This window comes from Pseudorasbora parva, chromosome 9 (assembly GCF_024679245.1).
Source record: "Pseudorasbora parva isolate DD20220531a chromosome 9, ASM2467924v1, whole genome shotgun sequence".
NCBI lineage: Eukaryota > Metazoa > Chordata > Actinopteri > Cypriniformes > Gobionidae > Pseudorasbora > Pseudorasbora parva.
In genome coordinates this window covers 44,902,025-44,928,889 of record NC_090180.1, presented here as the reverse complement: position 1 = coordinate 44,928,889, position 26,865 = coordinate 44,902,025, and the positions used below count along the sequence as shown (strand labels likewise).

Genomic DNA, 26,865 nt, shown 5'->3' with positions numbered 1-26,865 from the left:
TTCCCCCTCGTGGGTTTTGTTTTGAGTTTATGTTTATTTTGTAATAAATTATCTTTCTCTGCACTTGAGTCCTCGCACCTTTTCCTTTGTCTGTGACGTGACAATTTCATAGGAATATTGATATGTAATTTATTTCCCTGTTCATTTGTTTTGTCTCCAAAATGCCTGATAAACATGATTTAAGTCCCGGTGTCCTCTACAGTGGACATTAATGAAATCAATGCCCTGTTTTGTTACAAAAAGTCATATTTTGATGTTGATTCATAACAAACAAATAGAAAAGTAATCAGATTTAAATTATAATAAATATTATCATATTTTCACAAGAGTGCACATTAATGTCAGCCATTTTTAAAGACCAATAAGATGATGTTGTCCTGGTGAAACCTTCACACATTTGGTATCTGTGCAAAGCCCCGAATGTGTTCTTTAAAGGAAATCCTGACTTAAAACTGTGATGTGTATGATGTCATGGAAATTAACTCAAATTTAATGTCCACTACAGTGGACACAGGTCTATTCAGGATATTCATTTTGTTGAGTTTGATGATCTTTAATATTTGCCTGTAGAAATGGGTCAGATATTCAGACTGTATATCCTGTCAGAAGTGTTACTGGAATGCAATGGAAATGTAGAGCGAGAGAGAGAGAGAGAGAGAGAGAGAGAGAGAGAGAGAGAGAGAGAGAGAGAGAGACCAGAGCAGTCAGTGATTCTCCGCACACATTCAGCAGTTCTGTCCATCCTCCTGCTAAACCAGGCTCTTTGAGAAGATTCCTGTAATCCAGAGCAAACTACTCGGCCCCGGGTTCTGTGAGACAGTGATTGATCATGTTAGAGGTGGAGTGTCAATCGACTTTTCCTCAAAGCGCCTGAGGCATTAATTGAGTTCATTCCAGGACAACCTTTGACGTGCAGATTCTGAGATATTCAGTCAGGGGATGTTTAAAGGATTATTTCACTTCAAAATGAAAAATCCCTGATAATTTACTCAACCTCCATGTCATCCAAGATGTTCATTCTTTCTTCAGGCAAAAATAAATGTTATTTTTTCAAGGAAAACATTCCAATATTTTTCTTGTCTTCAACGGCAACAATGGGTTGAAGGTCCAAATCAATGCAGTTTCGAAGGGCTTCAGAGGCTCTGCACAATCCCAGCCTAGTAATAGGATCTTATCTAGCGAAACCATCTGTCATTTTCTTAAAATAAATTAAAACTGATGTACTTTTTAATCACAAATTCTCGACTTCTTTTCGACTGAAGAAAGAAACACATGAACATCTTGGATGAGGGGTGTGAGTAACCATTCCATTTTGAAGTGAACTAATTAATTTAGCGTCTCTTCTCAAACATTTAGTCCAATAAATCCTGATGTGCATTAAGGTATAATAAGAAATGTGCATAGTATCATAATAATCAATCCCAAAGCATTCTAATTGGACCAAACATGAATAACATGAACATGGATAATTAATACTTTTCTCACTAATCAATGAGCATTGTCAAAGCTTGTCAAGGCTTAAATACGATAACTGGAAAAGAAAAGTGTTTTTTATTTGTTTTATTAAAGATAGCCTTTGGCACTCCTTACGGCGTAGAGGATACGGCGTACAAGTTAGATGCGGAGGAACATTGTTTTGGTAATGACAAGAGTTGTGCTTCGGGCCTGCGCATGAATCTGATGTGAGGCGCGCCGCTGTGCTCATGGTTACAGATGATTGACTTTTCAGTTTTCACTGCGACCAGATCAAAACTCTCACAACAACAAGGAATTTCTGGACAAAAATGTTTGCAGGTATGTACCTTACATGCTGTTGTTGTTTACACTTGTTGAAATAATGTTACAAAATGTTTGCCAATGCTTATTACGACCATTCACTGCAACGCCATCTTTGATTTTTTTTTTTACGTGAATGAAAGCGCGGCTGTGTGAGGGATTAGACATTCAGTGGGTTGTATTGCTATTTTATGTGTGTTTGGATTGTTCTCCTGACGAAACACTGCAAACATATATTTGCAATACATTTTAGTAGACAAAAAACAAACAAAACAAAAAACAGACAATATGAGCTGTGGAAAATTGTAGAGCAGGGGTTTTCGAACTTTATGATGCCAAGGACCCTCAAATATTTTTGACCTTTTTGTGAGGGACCCCCTTCCTAATAGCCTTATATTTGTAATAGTATGTATTAAAAAAACATTTAAACAGTTTAAAATTTAAATAGTAAGTGTGACATTATAAAAACAACATATTGTTAGATGTATAAACCTGCCGTCTGCAGAAGAACATTTTCAATTAAAAATTATTTGAAAGAAGAAACTTTCACAATAAATGCATATAAGCAGCTTAATACTGCTTTGGGAACCCCAAGAGATGAGAGAGAAACATTCTGCAGATGAACTACATCCTCTGATGTAAAGATGGATATCTTCGTGTATAACGCTGAAATAATACTGGATATAAATATAAATATATTGATCCTGTGAAATTAACAACTTAAGTTTACCACTATTGATTGAGAGGATTTTCAAATCTCAAAGAAACTTTCCACACATAGCAACACCTGAGGTAATTTATTATTAACTGGATGCCATTAAATCTGAATATTTTCTAAAAATACAAAGCAGAAGGGATGAATACATCCAATTATCTATAAATATAACACCACGTAATCATAAAACCGTGGTTACGAATTAATCAGTAATATTCTACAGACTCACTGCTTCAATTATGCCGTATTAAATGTAAAAAATGTGAAGACAAAGAATTCAAAGAACCCAGAGAAGGGATAGTGCTGAAAGAAAACACAGTTGCTTATTCTGTCCAAGGTTGCCTGGAGCTCCACACTGTGTGCCGGCAGCACAGTTTTTGATGCTAAAAGGCCTCGAGTGAAACGTTTGTTATTCCTCTCTGCTTTTCATTCACCTCTAAAACACGCAGCATCAGTAGCACATTCGGCTCAGCACCTGAAACTCTTGTGAATGTTGATGCAAAAGGTGCTTTTTAACTAATGGAAACTAGCGCATGGCCTTGACCACTCCTGATGCTACGGTGTCAGGTTGTGCAATACTCCACGGGTCCAATTATACACATATTCTGATTGTCAGGAAACAGCTGCCTGGAGGTTAATGGAGGTGGAGAAAGAAAGTGCAAACATCTGCTTGTGCATCTCGTTTATGTAGCAACAAAAAGCAAAAGTGCCATTTAGCATTCAGGAACCGTGTTTGAGTCCGAGCTCTCACAGGACACCAAGTGAGTTAGACTGCATTTACATAACGTTACATACCCAATTCAGGGTTTTTTTTCCTCCCATGAGGCACAGATCGGATATGAAAAGCACATGGATTCTGATAATCTCAGATCGCTTTCAGGGCTCATTCATAAGAGTAAATGAATCTGATATGAATGAGATATGCATTTGTGTCTGCCAGTTAAGCAGACAGATTGGATATTCCCATCAAGCTTGTATTATAATTAGCGTCCATTGCAAAGTGTTTTCACTCCTTTTTTGGCCTTAACTTTTCAGAGTCAGCACGGGTTGTTTTGGCAAGTTTATAGTGTAAATGCAGATGTCAGATACGTACGGCACCCCCGTACATGACAAAAAACTAGTAGACTAAAACGTGCACACGATTTATAAATCAAGGGAACAAATTAGTAAAACGTGCACATGATTTATAAATCAAAGGAAAGAAATAGTAAATCGTGTGCACAATTTACCTTTTTTTTCTTGCATGTCGTGTGGGGCTCCGTAGATATGGGTAGCTTTTGAGTAAGTCCCTTAAATCTCATCTTTGATCAACAAAATTACATATTGAAACTTTTTTTCCCTGTCCATGCACACCCTTGCATCATTTAGTATGTGGATTTTTGAATATGCAAATCACTTGCACAAGCTTAGAAATACAGTCGGCCAACTTACTGAGGTAAACGCTGCACAATGGTGCACATTGGACACATGACGGTAATTAATATGATAATAACTACATCATCAAACCTCTAATAATGTGTTGCTAATGTTACAGAAACCATAATCCCCTTCGCTATCTCAGTCTGCTTTCTAAAAATCAGCATCCTTAGAAGCGCTTTGAACAACTCAGCGTCAGTGGAGAAAGGCGTGTTGTTCATCATAATGTTAATCCACTGGTTATATTGCTAAATCTACTTGCTTTTTCATATCAATAGTAAAAATATAAAGAGATAACCTGGCTTCTCTTGAGACTCCCCAGCTAGTTTGCAGTTAATAATATGCTAAAGCCCGCCCACATGTTGACATGATTGTTTATAAGGTAGTTTGTGACACCAGCAATTTCAAGCCGCATTTTTGATATTGTCTTTGGTTCACTGCAGTTTTAAAGAGAAAATACTCAACAATGGTGTTGAGTTTGCATATGATTTGTCTTAAATGTGCCCTAGAATGAGTTGAAACAATATGTTAAATTGTTCTCTGATATCTACATAGAGGGTATTTGGCTTATTTAAGGGCAAAAATTGTCAACTTGTTTATTGGTGTTTTCAAATCATCCGCGCGTGCGAGAGAGAGCTGGCGTGCATATGGTTGTACATGTGTACATGTTAAGGTAAAACACGGTAAAGGTAAAATAGTATACGTGTTTTTCACAGAAAAGCTGATTAGGGGCTTTAAATAACAGAAATCTGTCAACCGCACAAACGCTCTTCATTCCCTCAACCAAACCTGTGATTTTAGACTCGTCTTTTTTCGTCAACGGTATGTCATGTTTATATAACGTTAGTCACAATATAGGCTACGCAGTTACTGTGATGTACTCTGAAACACAAGCATGCCAAAACATCATACTTAAGTTCTCAAAAATATAAACATATATATTTTTACAAAATGAATAACCTTGTCAAATGATTGTTTTAACTTATATGGTGGAAAAGGTGACGTTTGCTAGAAGGATTGAGTGAACGATCTGTAAGCAAAGTATCTACGGTTGTATTTTGTAATATAAAATAATATTAACCTTTGTCATTAGACACTGTTTAGTTTTGTACGGTACTCGGTGTTTCCTGTTGTTACTGTATAGCATCTTGCATTATCTAGACAATGGTGTCTCTTTAAGAAACTTTCAATGTAATCAGAAGTTGTTTAAACAGTCAATAAGTGGATAAATCGCTACTTACTGCTTGCAGGAATACAGTTGTAATACGCTGAGCGAAGCGTGCTTGAAATGGGCCGAACAAACGAACGATCTGGAATTAAATTGTTGTGGTGTCGGATTATAAACATCAATGTCTGTTGACATTTTTTATCTGTGTGTCCATGAGAGCTGCCGTTTTTGCTATCCTTGAGTGTCGTCTGATGATTCGGCTCCGTCAGTTCCTCCTGACAATGAACATGTTTGGACAGATGCAAATGTTGGGGGCGTACAAATTAATGATCCCCAATGATTGCGTCACAGTTGGCGTTATGTTGAGAGAATCACTTTTTCATGCAGGAGATTTACATAAGAAGTAGGAGGCAATGGTGTTTGAGACTCACAGTATGTGATGTCCATTTACTGGACTCTCATAATTTCACTATGGCAAGGTTAATTAAATTTTTCATTCTAGGGCACCTTTAAAGCCTGTTAAAACCAACCCGGTTAAAACACCAAAAAAGATTTTCACCAGGAGGTCTTTAAAAGAATATGAAAAAAATATTGGATATAGTCAACAATTGGAATTGAACATCATGACCTGCAGTGTAAATAGAGCCTTATGCCCTATTCAGATGGTCGTTGTTTCTCATGTGGATGTCCGTACAAATACATTTGCATGCCACCTCAGTGATAAAACTTGAGCATTCGGATGGTGAATTATTCACGGTGGAGGAGCGAGTTTTGTGATCCTGAGCACCTGGGAACACACTGCTCACACGGTCAGTCCAATGATTGTCTGCTTTAAAGATGTCTTATGCTTAGAATAATAAGAAAACAATCATATTTAATTTAAAAATAGGAAATTATTTATTTTTACAGGAATATGTCATTTTAAAAATGTGCGGAAATAAGTTAAAACAATGCTCCAACTTTAATATATATAATGTTAATTATAGTAATGGCTCATTTCAAATGTTGTCAAACGTATTTTTCTTATCTTTCTCTTTTAAGCGCAGATGAAAGATTATTATTTTAAATACTTTCTAGCATTTCAGTAATAAAAGATAAAAGGCTAGATCTTTTAAATGCATCCAAATTACAAGCGCAACCGTATGGTGCTCTGCAGGGATCAAAAAGGACATAAACAGTTAATTTTGAAGCGATTTCTTCTTGAAAACTCAAGAATTCAATTACCACATGACCTTGGTGTTTGACAAACAACAGTAGATAATTCGGCCAGGGATTTTTATTTGGGTGGTGGGAGAAAAACACTGAAATTCTGGATTCAGACAGCATTAAAATCACAGACTAGCCCCTGTAAATGATGACACTACCTTATTACCCCACGAGAAACAATTACCATTTGAATAGGGCTTTAGAGAACAAGTTACAGACAAATAGACCCATCAGATATGGGCCAGGTTTACTAAACAGGGCAAATTAGCATGAGAGCTTTATTCCATGAAAGTGCTAATGGCAGTGGAAAGTTCAGCGTGTGATCTACTGATGACAAGCAAATAAAAGAACAGGACGCAGCCAGATCATTTGCATAATGACCAACACAATCTACCCGGTTGATATCTGGTTTAAGACATGCTTTATTAGATGGTAAATAATGCCACAAACACCAGCAAATTGATGAGCGCAAACCCTGGTACTTCTCACATCAATTTTACCTCTGAAATGTAAACTACAAAATAAATGCCGTAAGATCAGCCACAAAAATAACCCTGTCCACACCTTTTCAGTGCTAATTTTCAATGCATGTCTTTAGTAAATCCTGTTGTTTTTTTAATGCCAAAAGAGGGTTTGCGCTGGTGACAGGTGTTAGTAAATCTGGCCCTAACAGAAAAAAATAGTTCTGGGCATAAACTCATTAGCGAACGTTTGGATGTTGGTACATTGTGATTCTGCACAAATAAGATGAGCTGTCTGCGCATCAATCTGAGCTGTTCAACAGCCAAAGTGAAGTTGATCTTGGCACGGCGAGCCACACACCGCTTGGCAGGAGCTTTCGCTTTTGATGCAGTGTGCTGTTTTAGGCCAATTCTGAATGATTAATCTCTTTCCCAGTGGCATCGTTTAAAACACAGGCCGGCATCTGACTTTCCTGCAAATGTGTGGATGCATATGCTGGCACACTGATGCATATTGCACAGAATACACTTCCTCAATCTAATCGATTTGCTGGTTTTATGCAATTTTAGGGAGTAATGGAAATGTTGATGCAATGAGCTTAAGCGTGTGTGAAATTTTTTTTTTTCTAAACATATTTAAAAAAAATATATAGTTTTCTGTACATTTTGCATAGGCTGGTGCATTATTATTTGAAGTATTTATTTTCCATTCCATTATGTTTTGTAAAAAATCTATTCAGATAAAACTGCAACATTTTACTTTATTTTACAATTTCTATACAATTTTTGCATAGCCTGCTGCATCGTTATTTGCGTGATTTATCCAGATAAACCCACAACTAAATGCAACATGAAAGCAAAATAAACTGGTTGGTGGCTTTGCATATCAGTCAGACGGTGTGGCCGATATAAGCTGCGTTTCCAGAGTCAAAAGTCTGGTGTAATTTGTGCCAGCCGGTTACATCACTTCCTGTCTTTCTCATGTGTTAGCCAGTTCAGTGAGGGGGCGTGGCCGGTGATGGGATCGCTGTGGTGATGTTCGTGGCCTCTGTAGCTGTGGTTGTGATGTAGAGGGTCCATGTCGGCGTACTCGGCCCTGAGTTGAAGTTTGCCGTGAGGGGACGAGGACACATCCATGTCCCTGTTGACCAAATAGTCAGGCTGAATGCTGTACACCTCCATCACTGAGCGCAGTGACCTGGACTGAACTGCAGGAGAGGTGAAGAGTAAAACAGACCTTGATTTAAGACACTCCATATTCAATGTGTTCTGTCTCTGGGAGTTTTCAAAGTCAGTGAATTTTTCATTTGTATGCACATAGAATTACACATTCTCCCAAAAGCTGTTTAATCATGTATACGAATAAAAACTGGATTTTGCCATATTTAAGAAAAAGAACAGTGTGTACCAATCGTAAGTGTCTGGACATGCTGAAATACTCTTTTGGGTTTTTTCTTTCATCATTCCATCAATACATTCTCAGAAAAAAGGTACAAAAGCTATCACTGGGGCGGTACCTTTTAAAAAGGTTTTTTTTTTTCCTTTTAGGAACTAATATGTATCTTTAAAATGCCAATATGCAGCCTTTATGTACAAAAGTGTACCTTTTGAAATAGTACCAGTGATTGCTTTTTTTGTACCTTTTTTCTGAGAAAGTACAAGGTTGAATAAATGAATTTTGGATTAACTATTTAAAAATATGTTTTTAAATGGTTCTTTTCAGTCAGTACTTTTAGAAAAATTCTAAGAAAAATATTCTATACAGATTTTTATTTTTGCTGTATAGTGCTTTGAGTTCAGCTATACAGTTATATTCTCTCTCTCTCTCTCTTTCTCTCTCTTTGTCTCTCTCAGCAATAATTGCAATAATTTTTTTTAATTATAATCATAAAATTATATTGTATTCACAATAGAATATACGTAGATCAAATGTTCAAGTGAGACATTTTGTAATGTCACCCTAATTATTGGCACATTTTGGATTTCATTAGAGCTACACATTCCAAAAAAGTGGGGACAGATAGCAATAAGAGGCTGGAAAAGTTAAATGTACAAGGAACAGCTGGAGGACCAATTTTAAGCTTATTAGGTCAATTGGCAACATGATTGGGTATAAAAAGAGCCTCTCAGAGTGGCAGTGTCTCTCAGAAGTCAAGATTGGCAGAGGATCACCAATTCCCCCAATGCTGCAGCGGTGAAAAATAATGGAGCAATATCAGAAAGAAGTTTCTCAGAGAAAAAATGCAAAGAGTTTGAAGTTATCATCATCTACAGTGCATAATATCATTCAAAGATTCAGAGAATCTGGAACAATCTCTGTGTGTAAGGGCCAAGGCCGGAAAAACCATACTGGATGGCCGTGATCTCCAGGCCCTTAGACGGCACTGCATCACATACAAGAATGATACTGTAATGGAAATCACAACATGGGCTCAGGAATACTTCCAGAAAACATTGTCGGTGAACACAATCCACCGTGCCATTCACCGTTGCTGGCTGAAACTCTATAGTTCAAAAAAGAAGCCATATCTAAACATGATCCAGAAGCGCAGGTGTTTTCTCTGGGCCAGGCTCATTTAAAATGGACTGTGGCAAAGTGGAAAACTGTTCTGTGGTCAGACTAATCAAAATTTGAAGTTCTTTTTGGAAAATGTATGCCATGTCATCCAGACTAAAGAGGACAAGGACAACCCAAGTTGTTATCAGCGCTCAGTTCAGAGGCCTGCATCTCTGATGGTATGGGGTTGCGCGTGTGTGTGGCATGGGCAACTTACACATCTGGAAAGGCACCATCAATGCTGAAAGGTTTATCCAAGTTCTAGAACAACATATGCTCCCATTCAGATTTTGTCTCGTTCAGGGAAGACCTTGCATTTTCCAACAGGACAATGACAGACCACATACTGCATCAATTACAACATCATGGCTGCGTAGAAGAAGGATCCGGGTACTAAAATGGCCAGACTGCAGTCCAGATCTTTCACTCATAGAAAACATTTGGCGCATCATAAAGAGGAAGATGCGACAAAGAAGACCTAAGACAGTTGAGCAACTAGAAGCCTGTATTAGACAAGAATGGGACAACATTCCTATTCCTAAACTTGAGCAACTTGTCTTCTCAGTCCCCAGACGTTTGCAGACGATGGGGATGCCACACAGTGGCCTTGTCCCAACTTTTTTGAGATGTGTTGATGCCATGAAAAAAATCAACTTATTTTCCCCTTAAAATTATTTTTTATTTAGTTTAAACATTTGATATGTCATATATGTTTCATCTTTGTGTGTGTAATATATATATATATATATATATATATATATATAATATTTCACACACATATATATATATATATATTACACACACATATATATATATATATATATACACACACAAACTTGCACACTAAATAAATTCCCTCAATTGAAACATATTTGTAAAGTGTACACAACAATTTTTTTCTAAAGCAGTCATTTTGGCAAATTTGTACAACAAATAGTCTCATTTTTCACAGACTTCTTGGGTCATGTTCAGACTATGAGTCCAAATCATATTTTTGTGCCCATCTGATTGAAATCCGATCAGATTTAGTAAGTGTGAATGGCAAAGTATTAGCCTAGAAATCTAGACGCACCCTAGCAGCAGCAAATTTAATTTGCCCGCAAGTGTGGTCTAGCAACTCTCAATTCCTATCTGAGCTATATTCCTCAGAATCCGGACGGCCCAATCACATCGTGTAGGTAGGCTATAGAGTCGGCGGGCGGGGCCATAATGACGACGGCCGAGTTGCGTTTGCGTGCTTCTAGTAACACAGTCTTCTAGTAAACACAGAAACTGGCGAACTGCGGCGGTCTTTCGAATCAGCTCTGCCCGCGCCTCCGGAAGACTTGGAGTTAAGCTTTCCTCTGAGAAAAGAACAAAGAGCGGCACTGAAGTCATTCTTAAAAAGGGAAGATGTGTTCGGAGTTTAGCCGACCGGATACGGCGAATGTTTAATCAGTCAGCGAGGAGCGAGCTCCCCTTCACCGTCGTTGCTCCGGTTGGTGTACCGCTATCCTATCGCGTGCAGAGGGAGTTTGAAAGACAACCGTTTATCCCGCCCCCTTGACTGAGCCCTGTCTATGGTGAGTTTCCAGACCAAACATCTTGATGTGGGTCTGGCTTGTCAGGCTAGCAAAGTATCACATGAAAAGTGATTTCTACAAATCCAATTCAAATCTTATTCAAATTGCATTTCTGTAAATCTGTGTCAGTGTGACTGCTCTGATTGGATTTATCATGGTTTATGTGACTTTTTCACGGCATGTAAAATGTAAACTGCAGATGTTATAGGAAACATGCTAAAAGTTGTTGCAATAACAAGGTTATGTTCTTGCAAAGTGTCAGGTGAACAGAAAATGACTATAGGAGATGAGTTTTAAAATTGCCGGAAATGACAGCTCAAAATAAAGCCACACACAAACATTTGTGATACACAATGTGGACAATCGATAATTTTAGATTCCAATCGAATTCAGACAGACAGTGTAAACAGCTTTTGAGCCCTTTTCCAAAGCCCAGCTCTAAAAAACCCTGTTTTAAAACACCAAATGGTTTCTAAAAGGAGAGAACATAAAGTACTAAATATACTTTTTTTTAACTTATATAAACTTTTTTGAGTGCAAGCAGAAAGTGAAACAAACACGGTCACAGATTAAACCAAGCAGAGGATGAGAAAGTTCGAACACGAGTTGAGAAGTAAAGTTGTGTCACATGAAAAATGAATGCGTGTGAGCTTCCTGAACTTGTGTGATTGTGAAAAGCACACAAACATTGTATAACGTCTGACAGCTGTGACCCCGTTGTTTTCAGATTTCTGTCACTACTCTAAAATGACAGGAGCGCTTGACGACGCTCAAATGTGAGCTGTCTGTTCGCTTCAATGCTGCAGCCTCCCACTATGACCCGTTCAAGAAAACCTGCTTTATATTCAGGTTACACCTTGATGTACAGTCCTAGAGCTTCTGTGTCTGTACTATACAGTCTCTAGGTGCAGTATGTAATTTCTCTAAATGATTTTGAACACTATTGATATTTGAAATCAACCCACTCAAACACTCCCCTCCCTACATTGCTCCACCCCAAAATGCATGCACACACAATTGTGTGTATCTTTTATCTTAGCAGAAGCAAAGCAAGATAAGGTTTCATGAAAGATAAAGCGAATATGAAGAGCGAACAAGGAAGTATATACAATTATAGGAAGTTTATATTTTGTTATTTGCCCGCTTGCACCAGCTAGTGGACATGCCCCCTACTGCTGATTGGCTCACTCTCTCCTCCCTCATCATGTGTGGACACACCCCTACTGCTGATTGGCTTACTCTCCTCCCACATCAGGAGTGGACACACCCCCTACTGCTGATTGGTTTACTCTTTCTCCCCATTATGAGTGGATACGGCCCCTACTGCTGGGTGGCTCACTCTCCTCCCCATCATGAGTGGGCACGCCCCCCTATTGCTGGTTGGCTTACTCTCCTCTCCATCATGAGTGGACACGCCCCCTACTGCTGATTGGCTACAAAGTTTGTTGTGGTGCTCGGTCCAATCGAAAGCATTTATCAGAAATTGTTTACTGCTCCTTTAAATCAGCAAATATGTTTATATTGACATCTTAGGTCAGTAAACTTGGTTGACTACAAGCCTCAGATGGCAAACAGAGATGTTTGGTAGATACACATTGAGAAGCATGTCATGATGTAAATGAAGTTAAAGTCAGTTTCATGATGCTGTCTGGAATGCTTTTCATATGGGATCATGTTCATGTTGACGAACCTTTCGCAGTGTTGAAGTCCCCGGGATCAGCAGCCCTCTTGTGTGAGATGGGCTGGAGGCTCGGGATGAGAATCAGAGAGAAAGAGATTACCAACACCTAGAAAAAGAAGGAATATTAAACAAGAGGAAGAAAATAAACAAGTCTGCTATATGGGTCAGCGTATGACCTACATCTGTTAAACAGGCTTGCATAATCAACACTCGTATAACATCACATCATTCTCGTTCTCTGCCACACACAGGAAAGAGAAATATAATGTTCTATAATCAGCAATATTGCAATATTCTCTGAAATACCTATAATATAAATAATTATTATCGTATGTACTGCTGTTTAAAAGTTTGGAGCGGTAATTGTTTTATCTGTATTTTAAAAGAAGTCTCTTCTGCTCAAGGCTGCAATTATTCAATATTGCATCAATTATTTAATATTTAGTGTTTTCTATTTGAATATATTTAAAAATGTAATTTATTCCTGAATTTTCAGCATTATTAGACTTCAGTGTCACATGATCCTCCAGAAATCATTTTAATATGATTATTTGCTGCTCGAGAAACATTTATGATTATTATTAGCAATGTTGAGAACAGTTGTGTTGCTTCATACCCATTTTTGAAAGAATAGGAAAATAACAATATAACAGGACCTTGAAATGCTTTTTACGAAGCCACTATTTCTCTGCCTGGGCGGTGTGTTTGGAGTGTCATGCTGAAAGACCCAGCCACATTTCATCTTCAATGCCCTTGCTGATGGAAGGAGGTTTTTACTCAAAATCTCAGGATACATGGCACCAATCATTTATTCTTTCTTTTACACAGATCAGTCATCCTGGTCCCTTTGCAGAAAAACAGCCCCAAAGCATGATGTTTCCACCCCCATGGTTCACAGTAGGTATGCTGCAATTCAGTATTCTTTCTCCTCCAAACACAATTTGAGTTACAATTTTGGTTTCATCTGACCATATGACATTCTCCCAATCCTCTTCTGGATCATACAAATGCTCTCTAGCAGACATCAGACGGGCCCAGACATGTACTGGCTTAAAGTTCCCATGGCATGGATTTGTTTATTATTTTATAATGTTTCCTGAGGTGTACTTATGTTGTTAGTACGGTTTTTACATAAAAATGTCATAATTTTGAAATAAAAGGCATTTTTTCTATACTGATATTAGCCCTCTGGCTTGAATGCTCTGTTTTAAGGGGCATGTCTGCTGTGAGACTTCAATGAAAACACCCACTGTTGTTTGTATCTGAGATCTCTGAATAAACATGAGAGAACTTTGCAGCATTACTTCTCTCACAAAATGCTTTCACCACAACTAACAACAAACACGACATCGATACGAATACAGTAAGAGCTTCTGTTGTGCTGCTTAACGTTAGTTTGGACAAGTGTGCACTGCAGATATATACGTGTGATTGACAGATCCGAACATTATAAAGAGTGTCCGTTGATCCCGCTCTGTAGTTTAATCATTTAAAAAAAAAAAAATCATGCTACTAACAGAAATGACATGAAGTTAATCGTTTTAGTCACTGGCTTGATTCACTGATGCATCAAGACGGCCAGCAGCGGGACTGACAGTATTAAACGAATAAGAAAGAAAGTCTGTGTGAACTTGAATGATTAGCTACACATCTGAAATTACGGATCCCAGATCAGGCATTAATGAACACTGTTACTCACTATTTGTGCCGGTGCTGTCGAATCCATATGGTAAAGCCTGTGCTGATATCGTGACAGATAAACTGAATCCATTCTCTACTAATTCTCTGGGCGGGCAGAGCAGAGGAAGGGGAGGAAACCTTTCCTGGTATGACGCCATAACAGGAGAATTCAAGATCATTTTCTCAAAGGCAGAGAAAGACAGCTAGAACTCGGTTTACACTGATGAAAATTTCTAGCCACTTGGGGACAATATTCAGGCTAGGGGAACTCGTATTAATGTTGAAAACCTCATACAATTTCATGCCATGGGAACTTTAAGCAGGGGGCACTGCAGGATTTGAGTCTCTGGCAGCGAAGTGTGTCCCAGCTCTCTGCAGGTCATTCACTAGGTCCCCCCAAAAGGTTCTGGGATTTTGCTCACCGTTCTTGTGATCATTGTGACCCCGTGGGGTGAGATCTTGCTTGGAGCCCCAGATCGAGGGAGATTATCAGTGGTCTTATATGTTTTCCATTTTCTAATAATTGCTCCCACAGTTGATTTCTTCACACCATGCCGTTTACCTATTGCAGATTCAGTCTTCCCCACCAGGTGCAAGTCTACAATTTTGGTTTCTGGTGTCCTTTGACAGCTCTTTTGTCTTGCCATAGTGGAGTTTGGAGTCTGACTGTTTGAGGTTGTGGACAGGTGTCTTTTATACTGATAATGAGTTCAAACAGGGGCCATTAATACAGGTGAGAAGTAGAGGACAGAGGAGCCTCTTAAAGAAGAAGTTGCAGGTTTGTGAGAGCCAGAAATCATGCTTTTTTGTAGGTGACCAAATATTTTCCACCTTATTTTCCACCAAAATTTCCAAATAAATTCTTTTAAAATCAGGCTTTTCCTAAAATGGTATTTTCTGGATTTTTTTCTAATTCTTTCTCTCATAGTTGAAGTGTACCTATGATGAAAATTACAGGCCTCTCTCATCTTTTTAAGTGGGAGAACTTGCACAATTGGTGGCTGACTAAATACATTTTTGCCCCAGTGTAGGTCATCTTTAATGCTCATCCAGAGGAGTATTTGAAGAGTACAGGAAGAAATGTTTGATATTTCTGACTTCTGACGGCAGACTTTGGTATCTTGGCAAATCTGAGCACTGTTGGAGACATTGTTGAGCTCTTATGGAAGGTGAAAGACTTCATGATCAGTCAATGGTGTAATCAGTTGTAATGAAGAACAAAAAATGACTTAATTAAGTGACGCTGACGACACGGCTGAAATCTCTCTGCTCTGTCACTGAGTATTTATTTTCTTCTTTATTCTACCTCTTCTGCAAATGTTCACTTTGAAGCGTTACTTTGATTGTGCTTCAGTTCTAAAAGTGCCTGAAGCAGATTCCTCCAAAACACAGAGCTTTCCTTTCCTTTGAAGCTAGTTTTCACCACAGAATAAAACATTTTAAAAGATAATTGCGTATATTTTAATCTCACAATTAAAGTAAGAATTACGAGATATAAAGTTGGAATTGTGAGTTATAAAGTTGCAATTAGCTTTTTTATTTTTTATTCTGTGGCGGAAACAAGCTTTAATTCCTTTCCTTTCCTTGGCCTTCATTCCTTCCTCTGTCAGCTTACCAGGATGCAGGTTCCTGTCTGAGCCGGTTTACAGGAGCCATTCATCACCAGAGACTGCAGTCGACGTAACTGCTCCATCAGAGACCTGACAGATAAAGAGCGAGAGTGCGTTAGGATTTAGAGGTAGGAAGCAGTAATAAAACTTCCATTTGATATGAACTTTGTAAGTGGAGTCCTGCTTTAAAAGTAAATGGCTTTATCTACGGACAGAGAGTGGGAGATTTTATGAGTGCTGCAAAGTGTTTTAAAGCTTTATTTAGTACTGTCCTGAATAAGATTAAAGTAAAATAAGATTGATTAAACTGACCAACAATTATAAAAATCCTTCAGGTCCTGGAAATTCTTCAATTTTCCAGCATCTTTTGCATCTTTGAATTCTCTCTAGCAGTGACTTTATGATTTTGAGATGCATCTTTTCACAATGAGGACGATTGAGGGACTCAGACACAACTATTAAAAAAGGTTCAAATATTTACTGATGCTCAGAAAGGAAACACTGCTGGGTATTTTTCTGAAGAACATCGGGCAGTTTAATTGCTCAGGACAAACATGAGACTCAAGAACAACCATCACAACAAACAAAAAACAGCCATATAATATATTATATTGTTATAGTATTTTTTGCTTTATTTCAATGAGATTGAATTAATATTATGATTCATTAAGGATTATTTTACATGGGGCTGAACACATTTTTCATGTTGAATTCTGAGCAAAGTGTCAATAGTGTAAACCTTGCAACATGCATCAAAACTGAATTACATTTTTGCTGATGGGCTCAGTATGACACATTCTGGTGTCTTCAATGCATATAATAAAACAATTATCTTTGCATTTTGCCTAACACCCTTTAACAGTGGTAAAAAAAATTTTTTTTATAATGCTCAGCTTCTCTTGGTTTATTCCTTTATTTTATTTGCACTATACTTCCCCTTTAAATGTAATGGCTTATTTCATTGCACTTTAAATAGCCTATAAAATAACTAATAAAAGACTGAAAGAAGAGACTGGCTAAATTAATCTGATAATAGAACAGAGGTTGAGGTTTATAGTACAGTTAAAGAGCTAGTTTATGAGAGCAGGCTCGAAAACCTACATATTTTACAGCAGTGGATCACAACTGGTGGGTTCTGATCACAGGCAATGGGGAAAAATGATAAATGCGATACATACTTACATTGAACAATTCTTCTCCAGCATTGATTAATCTTAGTTGATGTTAATCTCAACAAGATCAAAAGTTGTATCTGTTAGTTAATGCTCTGTTAACTAACATGAAATGAACATTTTTATTAACTAACATTAACAAAGAATAAGAAATGCTGTAATGTTTTGCTTATCATATTAGTGATTGCATTAAAGGGATAATTCACCCAAAAAAGAATATTCTGTCTTTATATGATGAACAGACTGAATTTAAGCTTATATTCACGTATAAACATTGATCAGCGGACATAGAAGTTTGCCGGAACAAACCTCTCGCGAAGCTCAAGCGTGATGCGTAACACCAGAATGAACCTCAGTGGTTCTCTTTGAGGTAGTGTGAGTCGATTAATGTGAAGAAAATAATAAATTCAATCTGTTCATATAAAGCGATCGAGTCTCTTCAGAAAACTATATCCATTTTACGATCTCTTCATGAACTTTTTGAAGCGTCAAAGTGGTAGCTGCGTCGCTCTCAGATTTCATAAAAAAAAATCTTAATTTGTGTTCTGAAGAAGAAACTTTTGAGGAAACTTTTAGTTTATTTATAAGGAAATTTTTGGGTCCTTTTCAACTAGAACTTTTGATGCGCATTTGTTGAATGCTGTGACGCTGTTTTCCGAATTCGGGTGTGCATCCGTGGTCTGGGGTACGGCTCATGTGAACTCCGCTTTGCTGTTGATATTAAAGCAATCATACTAAATCGTTGAAGTGAACCGCTATTGATGGGATATGATTATATAGAACTGTGTCTGTGTGCATCTCATTTTCCTGACAAGAGTGACTGACGTACTGCAAGCACAGAGATTGTACTATTCATCTAAGGTAATTTCGGCTCGCTTTTAAAAGAAATGAGCCGCAGTGCGTCACTCACTCTTGTTATGTTCTTTATAGCATTTACGGTTTATTCATGTCAGACAGATGGAAGAATTATTATGTTCTGAAGCTTTGAAAACAAACAAAACCAAAGGTTACAAAATAAAAGTATAAAATTGAAGCGAGCAACGCTATACATTAGCCGCCTTCCCCTGCGTCAATGTTACCTAGAAACAGGGATAAACATCTGATGCCTTGATGATGCTAATTCACTGCAGTTCAGACCCAAATTATATAATGTGAACACATTAAAGTGGGGGCAAGAAGAGAGGGAGCAACCGAACTTGAGTTTGGATCAGGCTATGGCTGGGCGGTATGACGATATATACTGTTGCCATATGTTGTATGGTATGTTGATATATATTGTTACTGTCTTAGAGACAGCAGACTAATAAACATGCTGCTTTGTGTCATTAATGTGACAAAAATAACTGCTCTTGACTGAATAACTTAATTCGTACAGTGAAGACTTTTCAATGTTTTATTTTTTACATTTGATTATTACATTTCTACATGCCTACTAATTCTAACTGCATGTAAAAAAAAAACAATTGTTCCCGACAAACTTTAATATTTTCTTAAATTTTATTTGTCGTATTGTTTTGTCTTTTTTTTTCTTTTTCTTTTTTTTTAATAACAAAATTTTAGTAATAAATAATTGACAATTAATCTATTGAATTAGTAGAAAAATAATGCACGCCTGAGGTGGTAATGCGTTATTATTAGGTGGTATGTGCATTACTTTTTTAAAAATAATTCAGCCGTCCGGAGTCAAATCCACTTGTACTACTACAGGTAACATACCTTAAAATAATGTGATGTATTTCAAGTAGGGCCGGGACTTTAACGCGTTAATTAAGATTAATTAATTACGCGACTTTAACGCGTTAGTAATTACGCAAAAAAAAAAAAAAAAAAAAATATTCACCACACTTATTTTTGCACCGTGGAACGTTTTTCAATGAATGAGTTTCGACGGACTGATTATACTGGAACACCAACTAGCGCTCGCTCCGGAGTCACGACAACAACAAACCATGGGTGCGTCTCAATCAGCTCCCTAGTTCAGTAGTCAGGGCACTGATCAGGGAGTCAGCCCATTGACTTATGTCCTGATCAGTGCCCTCACTAGTGAACTAGGGAGCTGATTGAGACGCAGGGCATGAGTGAACATGAACGAAGAAGCTGATGAGACTGCTTTGCTTGGCCGTGATGGGAAATTTTGTTTTAAAAAACGAAAGAATGGAAGCGTCGACAAGAGCATGGTAATGTGCAAGCTATACAACAAGGAATTTGGGTATCACCGCAGCACATCGAGCCTCAAATATCACAAATATGCTTTTGCTACACTTAATGGCAAACATTGCGCTGGTCTGCTGGACTGAAATAAATAAACAATATTTTGTTGATTAAGCTTATGCATTCAGTCATTATTCAATGGTATACTAAAAATACATGTGAAAAATTACTTCTCATTGTTCTCAGGTCAAATATTTATATGCAATTAAAATGTGATTAATTTCGATTAATTAATTACAAAGCCTCTAATTAATTAGATTAATTTTTTTAATCGAGTCCCGGCCCTAATTTCAAGACATATGTCGGGTTTCTGTCCTTAAAATGCTCTTGTGTGTAGGATATGGAAGTAAAACTGTGCCACTGGATTTTGAATTCTAATTTTTAGCACTGAATTTTTTTACATCGAATTTTTAACACTGAATTTTATTTTGCATCTAAATCAGACTTTGAATTTTAAAAGCCATCGAATTTCTAGCTCTGTTTTTTTTTGCCTATGACATTTTTTCAATGTTTTAAAAAAATTCAGTTTAAAAAGAAATTCAACGTCTCAAAAAATTCAGTGTAAAAAAATTCAACGTCTCAAAAGATTCAGTGTAAAAAAATTCAACGTCTCAAAATATTCAGTGTAAAAAAATTCAATGTCTCAAAAGATTCAGTGTAAAATAATTCAACGTCTCAAAAAATTCAGTGTAAAAATATTCAGAGTTAACATCCGGGTAACCAAGGAGAAGCAATCGATACCTGTATCAAATCATCCAACATCCAGCCAATCATTTACGCTCCATTGGTCATGAGTAAACTCTGAAGCGCCATCGTGTGTGTTCTGAGCCATGCTGCTGAGCTCTGGAGCTCACCTGAAGTGAACTTCCCCGCCAGTGCCGTTTCTAGGCATAGTCAAACTAGGCGGTCGCCTAGGGCGCCAACAGCTGGGGGGCGTCAATGAGCCCCCGCCCCAACAAGATTTTTTAGTTATTTCATATATATTTTATTATTAATATTTCGTACTTTTGCTATTTCAAGGCATTATGATTAGTTGCGATTATTGGAGTGAAGTCGCCATGGTGATAGTGGAGCTGCTGTAATGAAATGAGATCATGTAGAGGGCGGCAGGGAACGTCCGAGTGAAAAATGCGGATAGCTCACTTAATGTAACTGGAGTGGATGCAAACACGGAGGCGATTAACATCAAACAGATCGCACTTTATTCCCCGCTGAACTCTCATCACAAACTCCCTTTCCGTCCACAGCATTACTTAATAAAACAAAATAACTGTTAGCAACAGAAAACTATTAGCAACAGAAAACAGAAAATAATCCCCACACATGGGAGCTCAAGACTCAGTGCGCACATACACAAAATGCAGACTTCGTTTGCAGGGAGCGCGCAACTCTTAAAGGGGCCACACTATATTACTACTCGTTACAGCGTGCTTTAGTTTCATCATCATGAAAAGGTCAAAGCCATCAGGGGCTCAGTATCGTAAAAAGAAAGCGAAATATACAGGTATAGCCTACTTATTGGTTACTTGTTCTCTACTAAGCTGGTCCCTCTATCATAACGTTGAGCAAAACATTACACTGAATATTAGTACTGGACGGACCACACGCCATGCTCTTTTCAGGTGCAGAACATTATAGCAGTTAATTTGAATATTTTTTTTTTTACATCAGAGATAGCTGTTTAGTGTAAATTGATCAAGTAGGCTAATACTGTCATAACCATGGGCGTCACTAGGCCCTTTTTTATGAACTTATGCATCAGCCCCCCCTAAAAAAATATGTGATTAACCTTTAAAACATGAAACTGGCGCAAGGCTTCGGCTACTGCTTCGTCCCGTGTTTTAGTCTTTGTGTCACTGTGTTCTTCAATCCGCAGCGGCGCCGAGTGACATGGTTTTCAAGCTATTGTTATCTAATTTTTTGGCCTTCAGAACATCTTAAAATACACATATGTAGATCATAGAAATCAAATTTTTCTCGGGGGAGCATGCCCCAGAACCCCCCAACATCTGTGATCTCAGAGATAATAAACCTAGCTACATTATTCGATTAATGCATGTACAATATGCCCATGAAATAAGGAAGTCATATTTACTTAATACGTTGTAGTTTAAAAAAAAAAGAGGGGGGGGGGGGGGGTGCAACATATGAATCTCGCCTAGGGTGCCAGAAAGGCTAGAAACGGCCCTGTTCCCCGCCTTCCTGTTTCAGCGTCACATGACCAATGGAGCGTAAATGATTGGCTGGATGTTGGATGATTTGATACAGGGATCGATTGCTTCTCCTTGGTTACCCGGATGTTGACTCTGAATATTTTTACACTGAATATTTTGAGACGTTGAATTATTTTACACTGAATCTTTTGAGACATTGAATTTTTTTACACTGAATATTTTGAGACGTTGAATTTTTTTACACTGAATCTTTTGAGACATTGAATTTTTTTACACTGAATTTTTTGAGACGTTGAATTTCTTTTTACACTGAATTTTTTTAAAACATTGAAAAAATGTCATAGGCAAAAAAAAACAGTGCTAGAAATTCAATGGCTTTTAAAATTCAAAGTCTGATTTAGATGCAAAATAAAATTCAGTGTTAAAAATTCGATGTAAAAAAATTCAGTGCTAAAAATTAGAATTCAAAATCCAGTGGCACAGTTTTACTTCCATAGTAGGACTAATTTCTTACACATCTCATCCCACACCTCAAAACAAACATATTTTTGAGGTTGTAATGGAGACTTGTGCCACTGATAGCAGAATAATGCAGTTATTTGAGAGAGAGAGAGAGAGAGAGAGAGAGAGAGAGAGAGAGAGAGAGAGAGAGAGAGAGAGAGAGAGAGCGATTAAGTGTGTGTGAATGTCTGTGCGTCTCTGTGTTTGGCAGCAGCGTCTCATCTAATAGTGAAACTGTTTATCAGCTTCAAGAACAGCGCCGTTATTCCCTCGCTAGGGAGAAATGTCATGTAGCTTTTAAGTTGTTAAATTATTTTACAGATAAACTCATCAGCAGAGGAGAGCTGACAACACATTTCTCTGCGAGTGTGTCTCCGTACTGTATGTTTGTGTTGAGAATGAGAATTTGGTCATTTCACACACCCCAAGGCAGTCGACACAATTGTGACTGTTCTCTTTTGTAGAGTAAGCAATTCAGTGCTTGTGCCCAACTGATGTCCAATCTAAAGTTTGAATCCTAAAGCAAAACCAGTTGAGAACCACTGATTTATAGCCTTGTCAGAGCGGAGCGGATCTGATATTGTTGTAAAAGGAGACTTACGTGTTGGTCTTTTCCAGCTTGAGGACTTTCCGCTGTAATTCCATATTTTGAACGCTGCAGGCAGCCATCCTAGAACAGAGTATATTGGCCAATTACTCACAGTGATAAATCTGACCTACAAACACCCCCACACACTCTGTCTGTCACAGCAGCATGTGTACGTGTACACACACACACCCTAACACACACACACACACACAAATATAAACATTCCCTATATAGTGTGCATGGAGCTGCAGCATCCAATTAGAAAATGCTAATATATTTAAATAGTGTTTTTATCAAATCATTTGATGTTTATATGCAAAATATGAAAAGGATAACTATAACTGTTTTCTTTGAGGACAGCACAATCCCACAGGTGTCTGTTAGCAGTTCACATGACGGATTTGTGACTGTGTGAATAAAAAACAGCAAGATGGCTGTGTGCTTTAAGTGACTGCAGCACCTGCTGTGAAATGAGTTTGTCCTTTGGACAGATAAACCCACGGGCTCTTCCTTAAAGGCCAATTTCATGCCCGAAATTTGTGCAGCAGTGTGTTCTAAATAATTCCCCCAGCCTCTCGGAAGATATTTGATTCCTTTGATCCCAAGTTAAGATAAGTTTGAGCCTGGGTTTTTAATGCCTTTTGACCTCAATTTCAACTTTACTGCAAGTTTACTTCGTGATGAGTTTTTCTTTGATGTCTTATTCATTAATTCATACTACTTGTACCACAAACAGGATATCTGAGGTCAATGCTTCGATTGCACACAAGCTACAATTGTTCACAATATACACTAATGTTGAAACGTTTGAGAAATGTTCTTACAATTTGGACAACTTCCTTTTTTTACTATATTGTAAAATGTTATTTGTTAGTGTAATAGGGTTAGTGTAAGGGGAGAGAACGTTTGTACAGTATAAAAATGACAATAGCTATTGAAAATCCCCATAAAACATGAAACCCAGTGCGTGTGTGTGTGTGTGTGGTGGGGACTTCAACCTGAATGCACACAGACTCATGGGGATTCGTGTCACTGTGTGGACCTAAATTGAGGTCCCAATGGGTACAAAAGCTTATAAATCATACAGAATGAGTTCTTTTGAAAATGTAAAAATGCAGAAAGTTTTGTGTGATGGGTAGGTTTAGGGGTAGGGGCAGTATGGTGTGTATAGTATAAAAAACATTATGCCTATGGAGATTCCCCAGAAAGATAGCGCACCAGACGTGTGTGTGTGTGTGTGTGTGTGTGTGTGTGTGTGTGTGTGTGTGTGTGTGTGTGTGTGTGTGTGTGTGTGTGTGTGTGTGTTTTCACCTGCCCTCCAGTCCATCTATATATTCTTTCTTTTTCTTGCGGCTCTCCTGTGCCGACTGCTTGTTTCGGATTTTCCTTCGAATCTTCTTCAGAATCTTTTCTTCATACTAATAAAATCATAAGAGAACAAGCCAGACAAAATGTTCAGAGGAATTCACCTTGAATTTAAATAGCACAAGAGTCTACATTTTAAACATGTATTTTAATACAGATTTTATTAGAAGGTCTGAAGTAGACGGCACATGAGTCGAATCAAATCAGATTAATCATGTCATTCATCCATTATCCTGACACATAGAGGGAAAAACCTCTAAGGCTGAAAAGGTGTTATTACGATGAGAGCTGCCTTTCATCACTGACTTCCTTCATCTAAGCCTCTATGAAAACCTCTTTCCTCCCTGCTGATGTCTAATCCGGCTTCCAGCAGGACATTTAGAGATGTGGAGAAATGTGTAGGACATGGATAGATTATTACAAGTGACCTTGGTCTACTTCAGGTGGATCCTCCGAGTGTCCAACGTACCTTGTTAAGAGGCAGTTGGTTGGGAAGACTGACTCCTTCCTTGGCTAAAAGCTTCTTCTCATCTTCATTGAGAATCAGATCTTGCGGAGATTGCTGGGTGGAGGGTATTGTCTAGGCACAGAAACACATTTCATTTCAGTCAGGACATCTACTGACAACACGCACATGAAAGAACACAGACACAGCAGGATCATTTCAATAATGACCAACACAGCATACCGAGAGCAGCACAAATTAGCATCTCGTTTAAGACATGCTTTTTTGGGTGTTATATAATGTGTTATATAAAACCAGTAAATTGACGAGCACAAATCCTTAGTAAATCACCTCGTATGATTCCTTTAAATATTCTCCTCCCATAAATTTTGCGTCTGAAAGAGACACTCCTACATATTCAATAAGATCAGCTGTAAAAATAACCCTGTCCACGCCTTTTCAGAGATCATTTCTCATCGTGTAAATTAGGGCTGCAAGATTTGGGGAAAATATATAATTGCGATTATTCTGGGTAAAATTGCGATTGCGATTTAAAATGCGCTTATATATTTTTTTTACAAATCAAAAAAGTGTGTGTATATAACATTTTGTGTTTATATATTAATATGACTAATAATTATTATGATTACACATCAGCTCACACACTCAACTGACGATGAGGTAAAGCATGCTATTAAACGTTGTCTTTTGTTGAACAGGGTTATGGTCGCTTTACTGGTTAGTGAAGATGTTTGACTCGTGTTGCTTTTTCAAACACACGTTAAGCGACTCAAACTCGCAGTCTTTCAGACAGAGCAGCGTTACTCCTGATCTTAGAGCTGCTCTTCGCTAACACACTGGGCATTTATTTATTTCATTTAAAATCGCAGCCTTTGAGCTTTCATAATCGCACACAAGCCAAATTGATTTCGATTGTGCAACCCTAGTGTAAATCCTGAAAGACCATTGACTGAATTTTCCATAATTTATGAGACAAATCTTCCATAATTAAAATGTTTTTCCACGCCATTTATGAAACTTTTCATCATTTTATGCAAAGTCTTTTCCATGCCATTGACTGAATTTTCTGTCATAGAAGAGTTGTCTCAAAAAATTTACAGAAAATTTAGTCAAAGAAGACCAGCCATTGATGGAATTTTCCATAATTTATGAGACAACTGTTTCATGCCTTTGATAGAAGTTTCCATCATTTTGAGACAACGCTTCCCAGCCATTGATGGAATTTTTAGAATATTAAAAAAATAAATCCCAAAAAAACCTGACCTTGTTTGTTAGATTTCACTCTGGGATTTACTTCTCAGTGAAAAACACATGCAAAGCTGGCTTTAATTTTAGCCAAAATCAACTTAGAAGCCATAAAATGTTGTCAAGGTAACTTAGTTTAGAGCTATTATGTGCTTTCCTCTTTCACTGTCATGTATTTCACTGTCATGTGAAAGAGTTCCTCCACGTGTCCTGTTTTCCAGTACAAAATCTGACATCTCTCGCTCTCCTCTCCCGGGTGTCATTAGAATCCGTGTGGATGTCACACTCAGCTGTATGTGTCACACTGAATGTCACCGCAGGACTCTTTAGTTTAGTCACATGCACGACATGGTGTCTGTTCACGTTCTGTCAGTACTCACCGGTTCTGAGATGTTGGAGAGCAGCAGGTCTTTCACGGTGAGCTGGTAAACGGTGGTTGGTTGAGTTCGGGTGCACTGAGGATCTGTCAGACCGTCAGAGAACAGGCATGCCTCCCAATCTGCTGCACACAAATACACAGGATTGTTTTACATCATGCATTTACGTGACACTGTCTCGGAAAACCAGCAGACAAAAAAAAAAAAAGATCATTTCATTTTCTGAGTGGTTGTTGTTATATTTCTATATGGTAGATAGAGTTTTGGTAGTCTTTGTCATTGGCAAATAGGTTGTTCTGAGAGTTTACCCCATTTCTAGGGTATTTGTTTTTTAAGTTGGTTGCTAGGGTATTGCTATGCAGTTGCTATGCAGTTTGTAATGTGATTGTAGTACAGAAAGACATTTTTAAAAATCACATTTGAATGCGGAGGATTAAAGAGTGTGACATTTGCAACTTTCTGGTTGAAGCTGAAATATATCAATTTTTTTGTGACCTCAGGCCTGCATTCGGGATGGAAAACCCCCACTGTGGTGAAGCAGAAGGTAAAACGTATGTCTATTATTATGGTCCAGACTTCTCCTGCCTGGCTCAGAATAAGAAGTATATTCAGGTTGACTCATGATTCTTCACTACATTTACTCAGGCTTTGAACTCTGAAAGCTTTGAAGGTCTGTTGTGTGTTTTGATGGTTTTGTAAAATGTGCATAATGATGTTCCTGAATGGTTAGTTGATGAATTTATAGCTGATGTGGAGTTCACTATCTTCAAGTCATTGGTTCTGTCTTGATAATCTCACCCCTTTTGTTGTCAGGGGCGGGTTTATGCAATTTCAGGGTTAGTGATGTCACTAACCCTGAATGAAGCTTGTGTGGTCTCAACCAGCTGTTTTGTTGTAGTCCTTAAAAAAGTTATTTCTTTAAAAAATACATAT

The 26,865-nt window shown here is 37.9% G+C and overlaps 1 protein-coding gene and 1 long non-coding RNA gene across 4 annotated transcripts in view; one reads left to right on the top strand and one right to left on the bottom strand.

Annotated features, from left to right (window-relative positions):
- Nucleotides 1-1,654: 1,654 nt before the first annotated feature.
- On the top strand, nucleotides 1,655-26,647 carry LOC137089275 (uncharacterized). 2 transcript variants are annotated; one of them, XR_010907655.1, is made up of 5 exons: nucleotides 1,676-1,794; nucleotides 7,733-7,961; nucleotides 13,371-13,443; nucleotides 15,833-15,960; nucleotides 26,433-26,647. It is a non-coding gene; the product is annotated as an uncharacterized lncRNA (long non-coding RNA). The 2 variants fall into 2 exon arrangements; XR_010907656.1 differs by lacking the exon at nucleotides 7,733-7,961 and having other exon boundaries at nucleotides 1,655-1,794.
- The window catches only part of creb3l3b (cAMP responsive element binding protein 3-like 3b), a 30,990-nt gene continuing 10,475 nt past the window's right edge, over nucleotides 6,351-26,865 (bottom strand). Inside the window, exons 4-10 of one of the 2 annotated variants that reach the window (XM_067452810.1) lie at nucleotides 25,936-26,057; nucleotides 24,314-24,424; nucleotides 23,791-23,897; nucleotides 22,492-22,560; nucleotides 15,838-15,922; nucleotides 12,552-12,648; nucleotides 6,351-7,950 (exon numbers count right to left, since the gene is read on the bottom strand). In XM_067452810.1, coding sequence (XP_067308911.1) covers nucleotides 7,706-7,950; nucleotides 12,552-12,648; nucleotides 15,838-15,922; nucleotides 22,492-22,560; nucleotides 23,791-23,897; nucleotides 24,314-24,424; nucleotides 25,936-26,057 — 836 coding nt within the window. In that variant the 3' untranslated portion in view covers nucleotides 6,351-7,705. The remainder of the gene's footprint in view (nucleotides 7,951-12,551; nucleotides 12,649-15,837; nucleotides 15,923-22,491; nucleotides 22,561-23,790; nucleotides 23,898-24,313; nucleotides 24,425-25,935; nucleotides 26,058-26,865) is intronic. The other variant, XM_067452811.1, reaches the window with a different exon arrangement.